Source organism: Dermacentor andersoni, chromosome 7 (assembly GCF_023375885.2).
Source record: "Dermacentor andersoni chromosome 7, qqDerAnde1_hic_scaffold, whole genome shotgun sequence".
Taxonomy (NCBI): Eukaryota; Metazoa; Arthropoda; class Arachnida; order Ixodida; family Ixodidae; genus Dermacentor; species Dermacentor andersoni.
The window spans coordinates 174,764,799-174,783,443 of record NC_092820.1 but is presented as its reverse complement, the minus strand read 5'-3'; the positions used below and the strand labels follow the sequence as shown (position 1 = coordinate 174,783,443).

At 42.1% G+C, this 18,645-nt stretch overlaps 1 protein-coding gene across 8 annotated transcripts in view; it reads right to left on the bottom strand.

The window, feature by feature from the left end:
- Positions 1–18,645, bottom strand: part of gek (serine/threonine-protein kinase gek) — a 336,626-nt gene that overhangs the window by 158,405 nt on the left and 159,576 nt on the right. For all 8 annotated transcript variants that reach the window (XM_055071676.1, XM_055071677.1, XM_055071678.1 and 5 more), the window contains exons 4-9: positions 17,174–17,269; positions 16,082–16,324; positions 12,975–13,031; positions 8,056–8,199; positions 4,656–4,824; positions 1,950–2,032 (exon numbers count right to left, since the gene is read on the bottom strand). In XM_055071676.1, coding sequence (XP_054927651.1) covers positions 1,950–2,032; positions 4,656–4,824; positions 8,056–8,199; positions 12,975–13,031; positions 16,082–16,324; positions 17,174–17,269 — 792 coding nt within the window. The remainder of the gene's footprint in view (positions 1–1,949; positions 2,033–4,655; positions 4,825–8,055; positions 8,200–12,974; positions 13,032–16,081; positions 16,325–17,173; positions 17,270–18,645) is intronic.

Below are 18,645 nucleotides of genomic sequence, written 5' to 3'. Positions count from 1 at the left end.
GCATCATGTAAGCTGTCTTCCTGTGTGTTTAGCATTGAAGGTTGCGTACAGTTTAGGCAACCCGTTGGAGCAAGACGCAGGCGAAGCATTCGCTCCCTGCTGCCGGCACTTTCATGATAGCATCGTCCCAGTGCGAGCGATGCTATCAGCCGTGGGGGCGGGGTGCACGCGAAAGCATGGCTGGCGTCGCTTAATTCGTACCGCCTATGTGAAGATATTGTCGACGTGGCATGAAACCATATCATTCATCGCCGGCACCCAAATTCATAAAAATGAATTGTTTTCTCATTCAAATTTGCTTTTTTCGATTGCCTGATAATTCAGAAAATTCTGCGGCCCCTTTCCGAGCAAGAAAAATCCATCGGCGCTGTACTTGTTTGCATAACACATTGAATTTCAATACAACAAAATTTCGACATAACGAAGCAAATTGCTGATTTTACCAACTTTGATATATCGAGGTTCAACTGTATGCACTTTGACAAAAAACTCTATTCTGACAACTTACTAAATTTTTTTACTGAACACAAGGAATAAACTATATGATTAATACAATCGAATACACTTATAATGATCCCAGATATAACTATGCATCAGTTACAATGACCAACTTTCTGTGCATCTATTATTTTCGTGACTACCTAATTAAACTGTGTCCACATACAATGAATGTTTTTTCAAAGTGCTGTACTGTTACAACAAACAATTCAAGGTTTGCCCCGAAGTGTTCGTTGTAACATCATGGCACCTTAAAGTTCCGAAGCCTGAATGCACAGCCAAACTGCGTGTGCAACAGCGCACGCTCCTACTCCAGTCCAATCACGAGAAAAATACAAGCTTTGAGACGAGTGAGTGAGCACAAAGCGCGGCTTTTGAAAGCCACAAGGACTGTCACTTGCTTTCCAGGCGTCTCCGGGGGCAGGCAATACAGAGGGTTGGTGGTTACTATGCTGTTATCAGAAGATAATGGTTCGGCAACACTTCATTTACGTCGTTGCTGGTTGCTGAGAATGGCTCACGATGATGTACTGTTTGAGCTTTGTACTTTTTTCAGCCCAAGCAACACAGGAAATGTAACTTAAAGCCTCTAAGCACATTCAACATTGTGGGGCTGATACGTAGCCATAGTGTCCAGACATTCGCAATATACGGCGGCTTAGTGCTTAGTGCTTCTAGCCAACTAGAACACTTTGCTCTCCTATCCAGAGCTCAATCAAGTCCCATCAATAGTAGAATATATCACGAACTCTTAAGGACACGAAATGGCAGGTGATCAGAATTAGGTGCTGGTTTCAAAGGTGCAACGGTGGACATTGTTTTTTTTTAAATGACGTTATGCATGTACAAGGCTTCTTTTCTTTCTTTCTTTTCTTTTTACTTATTTATTTTTTATCGCTGTTTAGCAAACATTTGTCTCATGGAGTGGAAAGATGCAAAGATCAAGAATGAAGATACTGAAAATCCAATTTCCTGACAAAGTGGTGCCGAATCGTACCTGCCGACGGCAGCCTTAGTGTCATTAAATTTGCTTGTTTTGAAGGTTAACTCCACCTAGAATGAAATGCTGATGTAAAGGCCAATTTATCTGTAAGAATCACAATTGTTATAAATGGGTTCGAGTGGGTTATTTTAATTAGAACATTGCTAGCAAAAAAATGGCAACTTAACAAAAAGCATTATGTGAAAAATTTTGTGACTTTTCAAGAAAAGAACTTGAGAGTTAAAGGTTAAACAAAGAGAGAAAACTTTGCCTTCATATTTACGTAGTAGCCACATCTTTATTTCTAGTACAAGATCTCAATAATGAAGGCGTGACTATAACATGAGTCTATACAGTATCTAACCATAGAAACATATAAATGCAGACTTGGTGCTACACAAAATGGTGAATTGAAAAATAGATGTAGTCTAATTTGCTCTAAACAATGGGAGATGATAAACATCCTCACTGGTTGCTTGAGGTCAGCGTCATCCACATCGAAGTTGGAGGTGTCCGTAGGACTGCTGACCTCCGGAATGTAGGGTGCCCGACCTGCAGCCACAGTTGGGGTTCGTTAATTAAGTTGCACACTGATACAGAAGGAGTCCCACAGTTGACCTTAAAGGGGGAGGTGGGTCTTATAAAAAAATTATTCTTTGAGATATGGTGCTGAAAACTTGTACATATATGCAATGTTATGTGCATATTTTGAACATGCAGTCCATTCTTGCTTATCTCCTCTGGTTCTAATTTTATGCAACCTTGGTTTAAATATTTTTTTGCAACGATTTGCAAAATATCTGTTCCTGAAATTTCGTTAAACAAGGTACCAATGCCTTCTGTGTGATTCAAGGAATGCAAAAGGACCAATTTTATTGCTCTGCCTTACCTAGAACAAGAGTTGCGAGACTTCAAAGTTAGTTGCCAGAAAAACACTTTTCAAGTTTCAAGTTCAACACCTTGCCACTCCTGTTCCAGGTAAGCCAGAGCATCAAGGTTGGTCTTATTGCATTTCTTTTCGACTCATACAGAAACCATTGATACCCTATTTAGCGAAATCTAAAGAACAGATGTTCTGAAAATCTTTGCAGAACATAATTAAAAGAATCTTGCATAATCAAATTCGAATCAAAGGAGATAAATGAGATAAACAAAAATAGACCTTATATTCTAAATAAGCACATAGCATTACACATATGTACAAGTTTTGAGCACTATACGTCGAAAAATAAAGATTTAAAAATTTTTGGTCTATGTCCCACATCCCCCCTTAATGCTGTACGCACTCTCTTCAAGACAAGAGAACTTAAATTGTGTTTTCTTCACAAAATAATGCACAGCACTGTTGACTCTCTGTTGCTGCTACTTAATGCTGTCAAACTGCATATCGTGACTTATTTCCCAAAAATTCTTGTTTAAACTTGCACAAATTGCTTTACAAGTGTCCAGTACACTGTTGGAAAAGCTTGTGAAACTCCGTTGCTCCGCTTCAAAGTTTTAGTTTCACTGCATGTTTCCCCAATAATTCCTCAGTGCTTCCTCGACTCCTTTAATGATCCACTCAAACCAATGCAATATCATTTCATTCACATGGCCATAGATGGCTTACCGTATGCTACTGCATATTTCTTTGCTATATTATTTTTGTAGTTGCGTTCACTACCGCCCGCTTGCAGTCAATTCTGACACTGTCTACCATGCTAAAGGCTCAAAGTAGTTAGTGGTCGCTCATGCCAGTAATGCATAAAACCACAGAAAATGAAACAAAGGAGTGACGACAATTAGTTCATGCCACAAGGTGGTGAATTATCCTTCTTTGTGGAGCATGAAGGAATATGCTGAGCCACCATATACAACATGAAAAAGCTTGAATGCAAAACAATCAGCAGTTACAGCATGCCACAAATAAACAATGTGTTCTGCCATGAGACCTTTATTCTTTAGTAGCACAAAGTGGAGATGAATAATGTCATCCCTGTGCAAACACATCTAACACATTATTTCACATTTCTCAGTTTACTAATTCTGGCACTGTGTTAGAACACGAATTACTGCATTTTCACGCTCATAGCCCAAACGAAGTAGTTAATACATTCAGTTGTACACTGGTGTACAATCTGCCGTAAATTTTGCCTTCAGGTGTGGCTCCACATCAAAGCAGTTTGTGAAGCCATGCAGCACTCAAACAGGGAGCAGTAGTGATTGAAAATACCATGCAATAGCACTTTCGGAACTTTGCTTTGAGCTGATAATGGTGGTTTACAAAGATTTGAATGCTGTTTTATGCGTGTATTTCTGTTCCTTCAACAGAGCAGACATGCGAGACATACTACTTTGCACTTTCCTGACTCACGTGCGCAAGCATGAGTTGCCAAGAAATATGTGGGGACTGGGCCTAGGTACTATGGAGGAGGACACATTTAGGCCCGTTTATCCCTAGTTGAGCTGCATAACGCAATTGCTGATAATTACTCTGTAATAAGCCGTCACTCCGTTCGCCTTTCGTGGCGTAGCAAACGAAAGACAAACGCTCAGAGTATTCAGTCACGAGCGGTCAGAGTATTGCGTTCGTGAGTTAAAGGTCTTTAGTTCGAATAACCGTTTGATGGAGTTTTTCTTTCCTTTTCCCCCCCTTTTTCTTTTCAATCTGCATTATTATATTATTTCCCCGTTTCACACCTCCAGTAGTTGTTCTTTGCCTATGCTTCACCAGCCGGCCTCATACATAGGGTTCCTGGCAAGGGGAGCAAAGTGACCCTGCACAAAGCGCGGGTGTGGGGACTTAGGTAGATGCTGTTAGCAGCCGCTGACCAATGAATAATGCTACATTGTTACAGTTAATTTATTTCATTGTATGCTTCCCAATTATGGACCCTGTACCAGCTGCTGTGATCCCGTTTGAAAGGAAGTTAAGGGCCAGTTCCTGCCTAGAGCGCATTGCCATTAGCTAGGAACGAACGCAGCAAACCGTGTCCTCCTCTGCAGTACCTAGGCGCCGTCCCCACATTTTTTTCTTGCAGCTCCTACATGCACACAAGTGTTGAACAAAGGCAACACAGAAATACACATTCTATGCACTTGCACTGGTCCCATGTACTTCTTTTTAAAGCTGTGTGGTTGAATGCAATGCTGTCAATGGAGAAGTCCAAATAATATTCATGACAATGTAACATACTCTCTCGTATGTGGTCCCAGTCAACACTGCTGAACCACGAATGGCTCTTGAAGTCCTGCAGTCCATTCTGCCCAAGTCGAGAGTCAGCACTACAGATCAACCGCCTCATAAGGTCCTTGGCGTCTTCCGAAATATTGCAGCCAGGGTCATCCGGAAAATCAAAGCAGTTCTGAAAACAAACAAAATAGAAAAGTGTGACCATCAATTTACTCATATATATCTCCCACTATGGCATCAAATTTCATAAGTGTGCAGCTATGGCTAGCTAGGAGTAGGCACAATGACTAAACATCCCGAGCGGACTGACGGGGAAATAAAGTGGATGCAGGACACTACAGGTGGGAAAGAGCGATCCTTCATTCCAACAAATGCTTTTACATCTCTGTTAGGAGGGGGGGGGGGGGGGCATTTATACCGTATTTATTCGAATCTAGGCTGATAGTTTCTTTTTTTTTAATAATTGTATACCAAACTCTAGGGTCCGCTTAGATTCGAGGATTTTAAAAAATGCACCAGTTTGTAATTGAAAATGACAAATATGGTGCATAGCTGGCGCCATCTAGAAAAGTCAGTATCACAGCCGCTATTAGGCATGCCAGTAGTCAACTGAAGTACACGAGCGAGGCTGTGAATGACGTCGCTATTAGAGGGTTTTAGGTTAGGGGTCACAAGCGACTTGCGTACACAAGAACTAGGGGTGGCGGTACTGCACATGCGCACAACCAGACGTAGGGGTCTGCGCATGTGCAGTACCATGGCCCCCAGGTCTTGCGTACTTGCATCCCCTAATCTAAAGCTCTATTTTCACACAGTTTCATACAATATGTTGGTTATAACGGCATGCAGCGTAGCCCATAACGTGGCATTATCGTAATGGAACCAAACAGAGGAAGCCACTACGGTGCCGCTTTCAAATGAAAAGCTGTACTAGCCGCAGAGGCGGAGAACAGATATTTGTCCTATGAAGCACAAAAAAAAAAAAAAACAGTTTTACTGACTGTCGTATGGGTGTGGTTTATAAAGTTCCCTTTAGCTGTGGCCAGTTCTACGTAGGGCAAACAGGGAGAAGTATCAATAAGAGGCTAATGGAACATAAAAGGTCGTTAACCGGTGGATCGCCATCTAATCTTTCCCTACATTGCCAAGATTGTAACTGCACGCCAGTGTTAGATGAATGCGCGATCATGTACATGCACAAGAATGAAGATACGCGTCTTATGGTAGAGGCATGGCATATCTATAATGGTGGAAGTGCATGCGTGAGTCAGCCTTCGATTACTTTACATAAGGAAGAGATTAAGTGCCTTAACAGTTATCTCTCACGTAGACCGGCACATGTACCCGACATCTGAAGACACCCCTCTTTCCGCCGGCTACACCCGTGGGGGGGGGGTGACAGAAGACCTATGGGCCCTGGGTGCCAGACGACCTAGCTACGCCACTGTGGATGCCCAAGATTTTGAACCACCGCCAGATGCCTTGACTCATCTAATCCGAGATATCACAATGAGCGTGACGACTTTTTGTCTGCAATTGTGACCAGGCATCAATCATGGTGCCGCCACTATGAGCCTGAAACACGACAGCAAAGCTTACAGTGGAAACATTTGAATTCACCACCCCAAGGAAAGCAAAGGCCGCCATTTCTGCCGGAAAGATGTTGTTGACTTTTCTTTCTTTTTTGATAGACAGGGGCCATTATTGATTGAATTTGCTAAACCTGGAGAGACTATCAATCGTTTCCGATATTGTGAAACGTCGGATTGGCTGCATGTCGCAATCAAGAACAAACGACATGGAAAATTGAGGAATGGGGTCATCTTGCTTCACAACAATGCCCGTCCCCATGTCGCTGATGTGGTTAGTACAAAACTGGCAAAGTTCAAGTGGGAAACGCTGTACCATCCGCCATACAGCCCAGACCTGTCGCCTTCAACTTCCATATTTTGGTGCATTTGAAAAAGCAGCTTAAGGGAACCAGATTCGTGTCAGACGATGACATGAAAGAGTCAGTTACAGACTTTTTGAAGCTGCAACCCAAGGAGTTTTATCAGAAGGGAATCAGACGACTCGTTAGTCAGTGGGACAAATGTCTAAATGCTCATGGAGATTACTTTTTTATAAAGTACCCCGTTTGTCATATATTTGCATTGGCTCACTTTCATTTGACTTGCCTTCGTATATTTTGCAGAACTCCTGCTTTTTTTATGTGCTCTTTGTTGCGACTGTAATTTCGGTGCAATTACTCACAATACACGACCGGTGACAGTTGCTCCTGCGCATTACAATGTAACAAAGGACAGCGTCATTGAGATTTTTCTCTGGTCGTTGCATATGTACAAAAATGTGAACAATGTTCTTGAATGACAGAGAGAGATGCGAATGAGAGAAAGGCAGGGAGGTTAAGAAAGTTTCCTTAAAATATTTGTCCTTAACTTGTTCATTTCATGACCTTTACATTTTTCATATTAGCGGCATGCATTGCTTTGCTAGTTTCAAACTGATATAGTTCTAAAGTTCGTGTGATACTTTCTATATTCATTAAATAGACAGAAAACATGGAAGCACTGATATCAGTTATTTCGGGCACAATTTTTGGGACATACTAGTATGGTGTTTTATGAAAGAATACACATTTTACTTGTCTTGACAGTGCGTAGCATTCAAGAATTCATTTGCATCATTTTTGGCAATGACAATGCAGTTATTATTAATGTATTTGATCTCTCGACACATTCTGTATGGAGGAGGCCAAGCTGCAACGTGAGCCCCACCCCCGAACGAAATTTCTGGCTATGCCACTGTGTGGTGCTGACTGCAATAAAGCCATTAATCAAGGCTAAGAGACATTACTCAACTCCTTTTCCTTTTCTTTCTTAAAGCTCTTTAAGGTGCACACAATGATGTCAAGAATGCTAAGGCTTACACAGTGTACCTTGGCTGCGGTAAAAATATTTGACACTAGTGATATAACGTAGATGTTGTGATGCTGAGTGAAAGACAGTGGTTATTCAAACCTAACAAGCATGTGCAGCTCCTTTTCCTTCTCATTTTTGAGGCTGTTTAGAGTTAGGTGCACATAATTACGTCACCAATGCTAAGGGTTTATGTAGTAGGCTTTGCCTGAGGCAAGTACTTGTCCCTGTGATGAAAAACTTGTGATGTTTAGCATGTGATGCTACCCATGACACTGATCCTGCGATGTTGATAGCAAGAAAATAGATAATCAGGCTCAACGGGCATTATGCACCTCCTTTTCCTTGTCTTTTTTAAACCAGTTAAGAGACAGATATGCATAATTAAGCGACCAATGCTAGTGATCAATGTTTACGCAAATACCTTATGCAGCAGATGCTTGACCTCATCACGCTAATGCAGTAACGCTCTCTGCAACACCTACCTTGTGATTCATGATCTTGCCGTAGGTTTCGACGAGACTCTCAGCATAAAATGGGGTCTCGCCGTAAAGCATCTCGTACATGCACACCCCCAGGGACCACCAGTCACACTCTGGGCCGTACCTGCCCTGCCCGTCTTCCATAGCCTGCCATCAAAACAATGAAGATGCAAGCATGAACATTGAAGAGTCAACAAACACAGCCACAACCAACAATCGACAGAAATATAGGAACTCTGTTACTAAGAAGCATGGAATAGAGCATGCATTAATAGCAGTGAAAAAACGGACGGGGATGAACACTTCATGAGAAATCTGGTACTGTCAAGAGAAAGGAGTCGCACAGAAGTGTACAATGCTACCAGTACGCATCTGCACATTGCTATCATGCAACTAAATCTGCATCTCTGTAATTTTTCTAGTCAAGAGTTCCTCCATTAATGCTCATTCTACAAGTTCCTACAAGTGTTATATCGATTCTCATACTCTGTTTTTGCCAGCCACCAGACTAACATAAAAGCAAAGCTACTGACAGTGAATGCCTACAACATTACCCTGAACTTGGCCCATTAGCTAACAAGCTCTTACTCTGGCTATCAAACAAAGCATCAAAAGCTTACAATCTACTTTGCGAACGTGTTTCATGGTGACATGTGGGTGAAGCATTTCCATGCTGGTTCTGAAATTGTAAAGCATGCAAAGAACAGTCGGGCAGGATTCAGCACCCAAATGCCAGCATGTAAGGCACATTCGAGGAAAAGCAAGCATTACCAAGCTTATAAGAAGTACTGAATTCAGCCATGTCTAATTTTCCATGTTTGTCATACAGTAGTACACAAGCAGCACAATAGTGCATCACAGGTACATATAGTTCTCAGCTTCTGTCATTTGTCTCAGAGCATGTAACCAGCAAAGACTCCACTCTACTTCGGTGCATAAGACTGAAACATACATATATGTGTAACATACACATAAATGGGTTATGTGCATGGGAGGGTAAACAGGTGCAGGACGTTTGAATAAGCAGAAGGTTAGGAGCAAGCAATGTGAACAACATGGATAACAGTAAAGGCAGGACTGAAATAGTGATCAGGCTGTGATAACTCATCTTCAAGTGCTGATGCAGTAGTTAAAGGTGACAATACAAAAGGGCAAGGGGGGACTTGGTGGTATTTGCAGTGTTTGAGAGCAAAAAGAACATAAAATATGCTTGCTCTAGCCATTGTTGAGCTTGAAAATATGAAAAAATGACATGCCGAAGAAATTGCCGATCATATGAATGCTGAACAGATGAAGTTCAAGATATTAGGATATTAATAGCTCCCACAAAAGTACCAATAGCCACAGATTAAGACAACCAAGGGCCTCCTCCACATAAAGTGTTTCACAATGGATTTCACTGTCTGGATTTCATCTCTCTGTGATAGTTGAGCACATCGGAACAAAAAAAAATATTGAATATTGGAATACTGTACACTAAAATGGTTAGCCCAGAACACGGAGGAAGATAGATGGGAGTGCTGATGTGCCTAACTTGCAATGCACTTCACAGGAGTAACGAATGTCCCAGTGTCATGCCCTGCCCAGCTTTCTGCAGGGCTGCCTTCTAATCGCTGGTCTCCTCTTCATTATGATCACTAGCGTTTGACACAAGATGAAGGAGACAAGGTGGTGTAAACAAGCGCTGCCTACTTTGTCCTGCGTCACATGCTAGCCATCATAATGAGGAACCAAATCGCCCAAAACTACACCTTGCTTACCTCCTCTCTTCTATATACATTTGTAACATACTTAGCTTAGCATTGCTTAACAGCTAGCTGTTATTGCAATGTGTGCACTGCCATACAGACAGAGCTATCAGGGAAAATCACTTCCGCATAATAAGGAATGGTGTCCATCAACCAGTCAGACCACCTTGATATTAAGATACTGAACGGTAGTCACTTGAAACACATGTAATTGAAGTTCATCACCCTGTTAGCTGCAGCTGGAAAAAAGCATGATGGGCAAATTTCTTCCCCGAGCAGGCACGTACCCACAATTCTTTTTTCGGGGGGGGGGAGGGAGCGAGAGGGGTACTAACATAAATGTGAATAATGCCTACCATTCACCATAAAGATGCATAAAGCCACAAAAGAGAAATGAAATAAGGTGTATTTCACAGGTACGCCTGTGAGATACACCTCTCCTTTAGTTGAAAACAAGAAACCACGTCAAATGGATTCGTGCAGAAAAGAGGTACAGGAAGAACACTCCCAAGAACAAGTAAACAAGCGAAAGTGTAAAATAAGGATTACTATATTACAATACAACTTAAAAGTGAAACTTGGCAATAGATAGCTGCAGCGAAGCAAGCATATTATTACAGTTCAATAAAGAATTAGGCTTTTGCAATTCCGCTATAATAGGCAAGGAAATGTATAAAATTATGCACCAATAATTTTGTTTTTGTGGTTACTGCCTTATTTGAGTAACAGGACAAGTTTGATGTACGAATTATTTGCAGCCTTGCGGAAAAACAGTGGGTGGCGGTTATGAGGGCGTGGATGGGGGGGGGCTTCACTGCAGACTGAATTTGTATCCGACTATAGTAGCGTTTTTTTTTTTTAATTAGATCTGGAAGAATTATAGAGAAATATATACTTGCGGAACAATCAGTTTTTTGGATCCCTCGTTTACTGCTCTACCAAGTGCCACAACCGACTCGTATTGTTATTTGGGAAGTTGCGTAACAACGTGTTGCCTTCAGTCCCATACGACTGCATAAAGCACAGGAGGCTGTGATTCTAGACGTACTGTGCCCACCGCGGAAGGTTAAAAGAACACCTACATAAGCACAGCAGAGAAGTGGCTACATCAGGCAGCTAGAATGATAACTGCAGAAGCATCATTAAAAACCCACAGAATTGTTCACCACTTCCGGCGGCGTTTTCTCTACTTGCCTTTTAAATAAAAAGATGTTGATCCCTAAATATTTTCACAAACAACGGTTAAATTTGTTAACTTTCACTTTTCCTTCCTGTTTGGCTGTTGGCTTCGCTCTCTCCCTTAGCAGATCGCTTAATTTTTCCATTCCTCGCGATCTTTGTATCCAGTTGCCAATTTTTCATAAAACGTGCTGTACAATTAGGGAAAAACCAGACGAGGTAACAAGTGACAGTCATATTGCTTATGAGTTTAAGGGTTATTGCAGGGTTTGATGATAGACACTGTCTCGCATTATTTTATTTTCCTCCTTATCTAACACATATCGTGGGCATATGGTTCCGAGGATCTGCCAGCGTTGCGGCGAGCCGTGACTCGAGGAAATAATGGAGCAAAAGGAAAAGTTAAACGCAATTGGTGTTTTCTCCGGCTGCAACTCATTCCATGGGCATACAGACCAGCTGACCATGAACCAAATCCGTTCCCTGGTCCCTTGATCAGTCTAAACAAAGAAGCTTGAACTAACGAAGCAACAGCGATGCGCACGACCGTTGAATAGATGGTGACAACTTAATGCACCTCGAGTTAATCGCGAGGGTACCAAATCAATGGGAAAACTGGTCTTAACACCCCAGGAGATGCCGATTAAGTACCGCCATACAAAAGGAGTGAAAAAAGCAGCAAAATGTTGACCGCCAGACAGCTGTCAAGTCTGAACATTCATTTGGCAACGCTTTAAGAATGTGTGAGGAGTGGTGGCGTGGGCGAGGAAGGGGGGGGGGGGGGTATGCCTCTTAATTTGGGGAGGGGGGGCCTGCCCCCTGCCTGGGTATGTGCCTGTCCCTGAGAGCTCATAATAATGTTGGTGCTGCAAGAGGGCACAGGTGCGATGCAATGCAGCTATTGCTTGGTTTAGTAATAAGTTTCCATGCCACCTATGTGTTATTCCATGAAGCTTGAATCAGCAGGACCCAAGTTGGACAGCCTTATCAGGCGAGTTGGCACTCCTGCCTAATTTGCTTCTTGGCACCGAAATAAGCAAAGCGGCACTTATGGAAAACGTCAGGTAGTTATAAACGACTCTACTGCAGACTACTGGGCACTACCAGAACTGTACAAGATCAGAAACAATGCATTTCAGTGGCATATGAGCAAGCAAGACAGAAAAATGGGCAAAGGGGCAAAAAAAGAGAATAAATAAATAAAGCAATGTGCACAATCCACCAGCACAGATGAACAAATTCACGCAAGGAGGCAACAGATGCGGAGGTGCAGTGGGGCTGCAGGCAGTAAAATGAAAGGCAAGCAGAAGAGTTGCACCCACCTTCTTATCTTCCCAAGAATACTGAGTAGTGAGTTAACAAGTCGGCAATTAGGAACCTGTCCATAATGCATACTGCACACACATTTTCAAACAAGCAAAGTGAAGGCAGATATGGTAGTATGACAAAAAAAAAAAGGAAAACAAATGCAAGAGAAAACGAAAACAAGAAGTGTTCCGCAATGAAAGTTGCGAAAGGAAAGAGAAAAAAATTTGTTTTTCGTGGAGGGTTACACACAGCCGAGCAAATGAACGGTGTGCTTGTGTCTCTAGCTAGCCCTAGCATTGAAGACAAGTTCTGATCTAGCTGTCAATGCATTGCGAGTGTGAGTGCTGCATTAGTCAAGCACAGCGGGTACTGCATGATTTCCAAGACGCTGAAATAATAGTTAATAAGCGAAAGGGGTCTAAACAGCAGCAGCAACAAGCAAACAGTGAAAAACAGTATGGCAGCTAGTCTGGCAAATGTGTTTGGAAGAAACCTCCGCAAAAAATTTGCTGCCACTTCGGAGACGTGCAGCAGCAATCCAATGCATGTTTCTGGCTGAGCTGTCTGTGTTTTGCTGCAATGTAAACAAGCGCTCGAGCACACAGCAAGGCTGAAGAAAGCCAAGTAAGACAACATCTTACTCATGCTACAAGGAATGCAAATACACACAGCAATGTCAAGACTTACCCTTAAGATTTCAGGAGATATGTAGTCGGGAGTGCCTACAGCAACATTGGACTGAACCTGCAGTAAATGAAGAAAGTTTCTGGAAATACTTTTTAGTGAGGGAGCTGTGTACATCACAGGTCAGTGGTCACAAACACATCATGATCTTCATTTACCAAACTGCTGAACATAAAATGCAGCTGGCCTTTTAAAATAAGCACATTTTCTGAATATTCTGCTTGTGTACCAATATATACGACCCTTGTAAGGTTTTTTTTTATTGTGTTGCTTTCTTTGCTGTACCTTTGAAAAATCATTATTGATGGCCCTAATGTGGCTAGAACACAGGACTGAGAATCAAAGGCATTCTGCTTATACTAGTATTGCAACGATAGGTGGCGACTATAGGGAGGCACCGGGGCCCAAGCCCCCTCCAGAAAACTGTAGAATCGTCCAGATTTCTCGAGTTGGGTCCTCACAAAAGCCGACGAGTCACTGAACTTTCTGAGCAACATCATGTGCACTGATGAAGCCAATTTTCACAGAAATGCCTAAGTAAATTTGCATAATGCACACTATAAGGGGAACTCCGATTTACGCTGGATAAAGCAGAATAGGCACCAGTACCAGTGGTCGCACATTGTGTGGTTCGGAATTTACGCTGGTGCTACAATTAGTCCCATCTTCTTTGATCACACACTCACTGGACAGCGTTAGATGAACAAAATCCTTGAAGGAATAGTGGATGACTTTCTATGCGAAGTACCGCTGTCACATCTTCCACTTTTGTGGTATCAGCAAGATGGGGCACCCGCACACAGCAGCAACCGAGCACGAAACTGCCTGGATGCGACTTTTCATGCGCAATAGACTGGAAAGCATGGGCCTGTAAATTGCTCGGATAGGCCACCTGACCTCTCTCCACGTGATTTCTTTCTTTGGAGTTATGTGAAAGATCATGCTTACATGATCGAGGCGGACATCAGATTTCCAGCGTTGGTCATCAAGCAAGCCACTCAAGATGTGATAAAATGGACACAGTACTGTATAGCTGCAAAAGGAGACCTCTTCGAACACGTCCTCTAGACTGGTGTTCACTGGAGCTCACCAATTCATAGGTATTAAGAGACACTGAAATCTAATGTTTCTTTTTTTTTTTTTTTTTTGTGCATACATCCTGATTGCCAATTCGGCTCATTTAGAAGTTGTATATTTACTTTCTTGAACGCATTGGTTTTGCCTTTTCTCTATATGTTGATCGCTTCCCGGTCTGTTTATTTCTCTTTAATTTTTTGACACGAACCTGTTTTTGAAGCACATATACACTTTCATAAAAAATAAGACGGTCACTTTAATTTGGCTTTGGTCTGAAGCAAGTTTCTGGCGTGAAATATAGCTTCGTGCACACTCTTTCGATGCGGTGCAAGCAAACTGGGATTTTTAAACATTCCATGCCTATTACATTGCTTTTCATTTCCTGCATGGTCAGAGTGGCACTTCAGCCGCATTATCTAGGAGCTTTTGTTATCAGTGTGACCAGTTGGCCTTGAGAGACGGATATTAAGTGTGACGTAGAAATGAGAGGAAGGAATGGCTGCGAAGCCGCGAAACCTGCTGTTGGTGCTCCTTCCATGCCATTGACAAGGCGATCTGCTGTCTCTTCAGGTTTCCGACAGGCGATGCAGTTGCTTTCAATCAGCTTATTTGACGGCGCTGCTTTATGATGCAGGTGGGAGCACACTCATGTGGTATATTTAATACTTCGTGAAGTTTCTTTGCCAGTCGGAAAAAATTGCGCGCAATTAGTACGCCGCTGAAAACACCGCAGTTAGATGTCATTTTGGGGCATTACAAATGCTTCATTGACAATTTGAAAATTAGGACAATACTTCTTGAGTTAGATCATTTTTTTGAAATTACCGAATTAAATCTCACTAACGAGACAATTATTGGTGGCTACTCTACTGTACTTGAAACAGTATGCACTATAGTTGGGCACAACTTTAGAAAAAAGGGGCAGTTACTCCTCCAAGGCAGATGCACACGAGCATCCACCAATGGGCGAGCACTCTAGACTGACATCACGAGCCGGACGGCCGGTGACCCCGCCGATGGAGAAGACGGCCGCCCCTAGTCCGAGGGAATTCCCAAAGTGTTTGTGGCGATCTATCCTGCCGGCCGGCTGGCCGGCCGGCAGGATAGATCGGTACAGCAGGGCTGTTGGGTACAGCAGGGCTGTTGGGTACAGCAGGGCTGTACCCAACTATAGGTTTTCTTCGAGTAATGCAATTGCTCTTTTTTTAAGTCTTGGTGCATGATAGTTGGGGAACACTGTATAATTCACACAGTAACCGAAATGAGGCCAAACCAGATTCACCCAAAATCAGAATCAACAGCAGTCATGCGCAGCAGCACTTATACTCGGACTCACAGAAAAGAGAGAGAGATGCTGCTGTTTCTCCGGAAACACGAAGCAGTATTAGCGATAGCCAAGTATGCGACAATTACATGAAGGAAGATTACACAACCGAGAGGACTCGGGCTGTGAAACTGAACTGTCTCCTACTATGAGGTCCTGTATATGTCATATAATGCCATCACTTCAGCGCTCAATTCTTCGAGGTCACACGAAGTTTCAAGTGCAAGATATATATATATATATATATAGGGTTCGGAAAGCTGGTCACCCCCCCACCCCCCTCGGAAAAATGAAAATTCCCTGCCTATGACTGCAACCCAAATGAAAATATTTGAGTGAGACAAGCAATCCCACAGATTGGTCTGATTTATGAGAAGGTGCATAGACGAAACTAGTTAAGACCATTTGGAACCAAAGAGGGCATATAGATAGCAACTCAGAATTTCACTAAAGACCAGTTCGAATGATTAACATCTCTATTTATGGGAACCGATCTTTAAGACAGTGAGCGAGTCACACAAATCAATTTAATTTAGTGCAAGTCTGTAGGCATAGTGGCACTGTGCCCAAGAATAATAAAACAGTCACGTTGATAGCCTTTGTCTTGGCCTCCGCATGTTGCCTTAGGTGGCCACTGCATATGAAAACTGAAGGAATCCTCATGTGCGATATACAGAACAACGTTTTGAACTTCATTAAGAGTGCTCACCGTTCCGTCATCACATAGTCGAAGACAGGAGCCGAAGTCGGCCAGCCGTATGTGGCCATTGGCATCCAGCAGCACATTGTCGGGCTTAATGTCTCGGTGCACGTAGTGCAACGAGTGTATAGAATCTATGGCGAGGATCATCTCAGTAATGTAGAAACGTGCCATCTCCTCAGGAAGTTTGTCCTCAAACTTGCTGAGCAGGGTCAGCAGGTCTCCTCCGCAGTAGTAATCCATGACGAGATACTGTGCGAGAAATAGTAAAGAAAGTTGATGCCACAAGAACAAATAAGCTGCAAAAGCCTTGCTCTATTTGTCTTAACAATAACAGGTCACATCGCAGGGTCTCTCTCTGCTATATATGACAACCTTCTCTTAGGACAACATAAAAATACCAGCAAGTCACGATAGCCAAAGAGGCAATAACACACCACTAGCCAGCAAAGAAGACAGCCATTAAATACACATAAATGTGAGAACTTTGTTAGACACAGAGGCCAAGCTATCACTACGTAATACTTCTTGGGTGGTCAATATGCCCTGAGCATACAAAATAATAAAAACATGAAACTAATATTTTTTACATTATGGTTGGTCGTGAACACTGCACTGCCCACAGCCACATCAAAAGTTGTTCAGTTTGTCACATTGTAAAGGTGACTTATTAGCTTAATTCACACAAAATAGAGCTCTAACTGCTAATTCTGTGCTTTTCGGCCTACAATTATTGCATTTAATATCACAACACGCGTGCACAATATAGATTACAATCACAGACTCACAAACTTCATACACACAAAGCTTCTAACAGTATCTGCTGTATGTGCCAATACATGGATTTCAGTTGAAAAAAAAAATAGAAGTAATGTATTGTGTTTGGGTTCAAATGGTTAGCATAGCATGCTTTATAAAAAGCAAAAGCTGTTGGCTATTATTAATGTAGAGCACACCATATTCCTGCACAGCTATGGACACAGCATTCCCCCATGACATGTTAAAAAGAATCTCCCCTGCAGGCATCAAACAATGTTAGTTAATTCGAGTTTAATGGCGCAAAAGCGACTAAGGCCATGCTGCACCAAACAATGTCCTCACCAAGTTGGTGTCATCTTGGAATGAGTAGTGGAGATTTGTAATCCACCGCCTGTCACCAAAAACAAGCACATCACGCTCTTCTTGGAAACAGGCCGTCTAAAAGAAGAAATTACAGCAGTGTAAATAAATGAAAACATGAATAGAAAACAAAAGAAAGAAAAGAAATGAAATATCTACTGTCATCTGAGGTCATTCAGAAATAAAAACAGACAGGACACAGGAAGACGTAGATAGCACAGATGCTAAACACAAGAAGTTGCATGTAGAAGTGCCAGAATCTGCTTTGTGTGCTTCCCATATTTTTTTCCGTAACAAGCCCCTCACTAGGTCACATTGCAAATTATGGTTTACACTGGAAGGTATAAAATGGTGTCTAGGGATCATTTTACCAAAAGAATGTTTAAAATCAGTTCATTATTGCAGGAGACAAAAGAAATTGAATATCCTGTTACTATGTTGGCAGGAGGTGAGCGCGACTGCAAACAGAAACACTCCCCCCACTGCCCCAACTAGCATCTGCAAGCAGCATCCTTTCCTTGCTTTCTCCCATACTGGAGCTGAGGGACAGTGTCACATTCACATAAAAACCCCAAATACTACTTTTTTTCTTTCTCCTCTTCTTTTTTTGCTGCACGGCTAACCGCAAAGTACGATTTACCAAAGTCATGTGTCATGGTGAGTGTTGTCGCTAGCAGTGCATTTTATGTAGAGACATTTATGTGTGCGACCTTGACCCTCTGGCTGGATGTGGACCATCCTTGAGAAAGAGGGCTATGGCATTTGGTTTGAAATTTCAGCTTTTTTTGTGGGCAGTGCTATAATACCTTGCAGACACAATTGTCAGCATGAGATGTACATACTGTGCTTGTCTGTTTCAAGTGGCCAAACCTGGTGAGGGGCTCTTTAAGAAGAGGAATCTTTACTTCAGAAACTCCTACATAAATACATGAGAATTGGGAAGTTGTTTTATCCAACATCCACTTCACCAATTTTTATGAGGTTCATAGCATTGAAAAGTTAGAATCTAGTGACCATAGCAAACAAATTCTATATTTAGGCTGTCAATGTCTATTACAAAATTCTTGAAAATTAAAAAATTAAATACATACTACTGAGAAATCAAGCTTGCAACTCCAGCTCGAATTACAGAACGATATCACAGTTCTATAAACTGGCCCTATTGAGACAGCTAAATGGACAGCATTGATGTGTTGTTCAACACTCTGAAGTATACCACTAACTTATGAGTAGCAACATATAAAATCCTCATAAGCATTCTAAAAATTTAATGTAACCTGTAAACACATAGTATACCACATTTGTCCATTCCTCATTATCTAAAGAAAGATGCAGTTCACGAAATTGCAATACTTGTTTCGGTGCAGAGTTATGAATCTGTAAACTTCGTGTACAATCTGTTTTGATTTATCCAGTTTTGTCAATTTTTGTAAAGCATTTGATGCAATAAATCA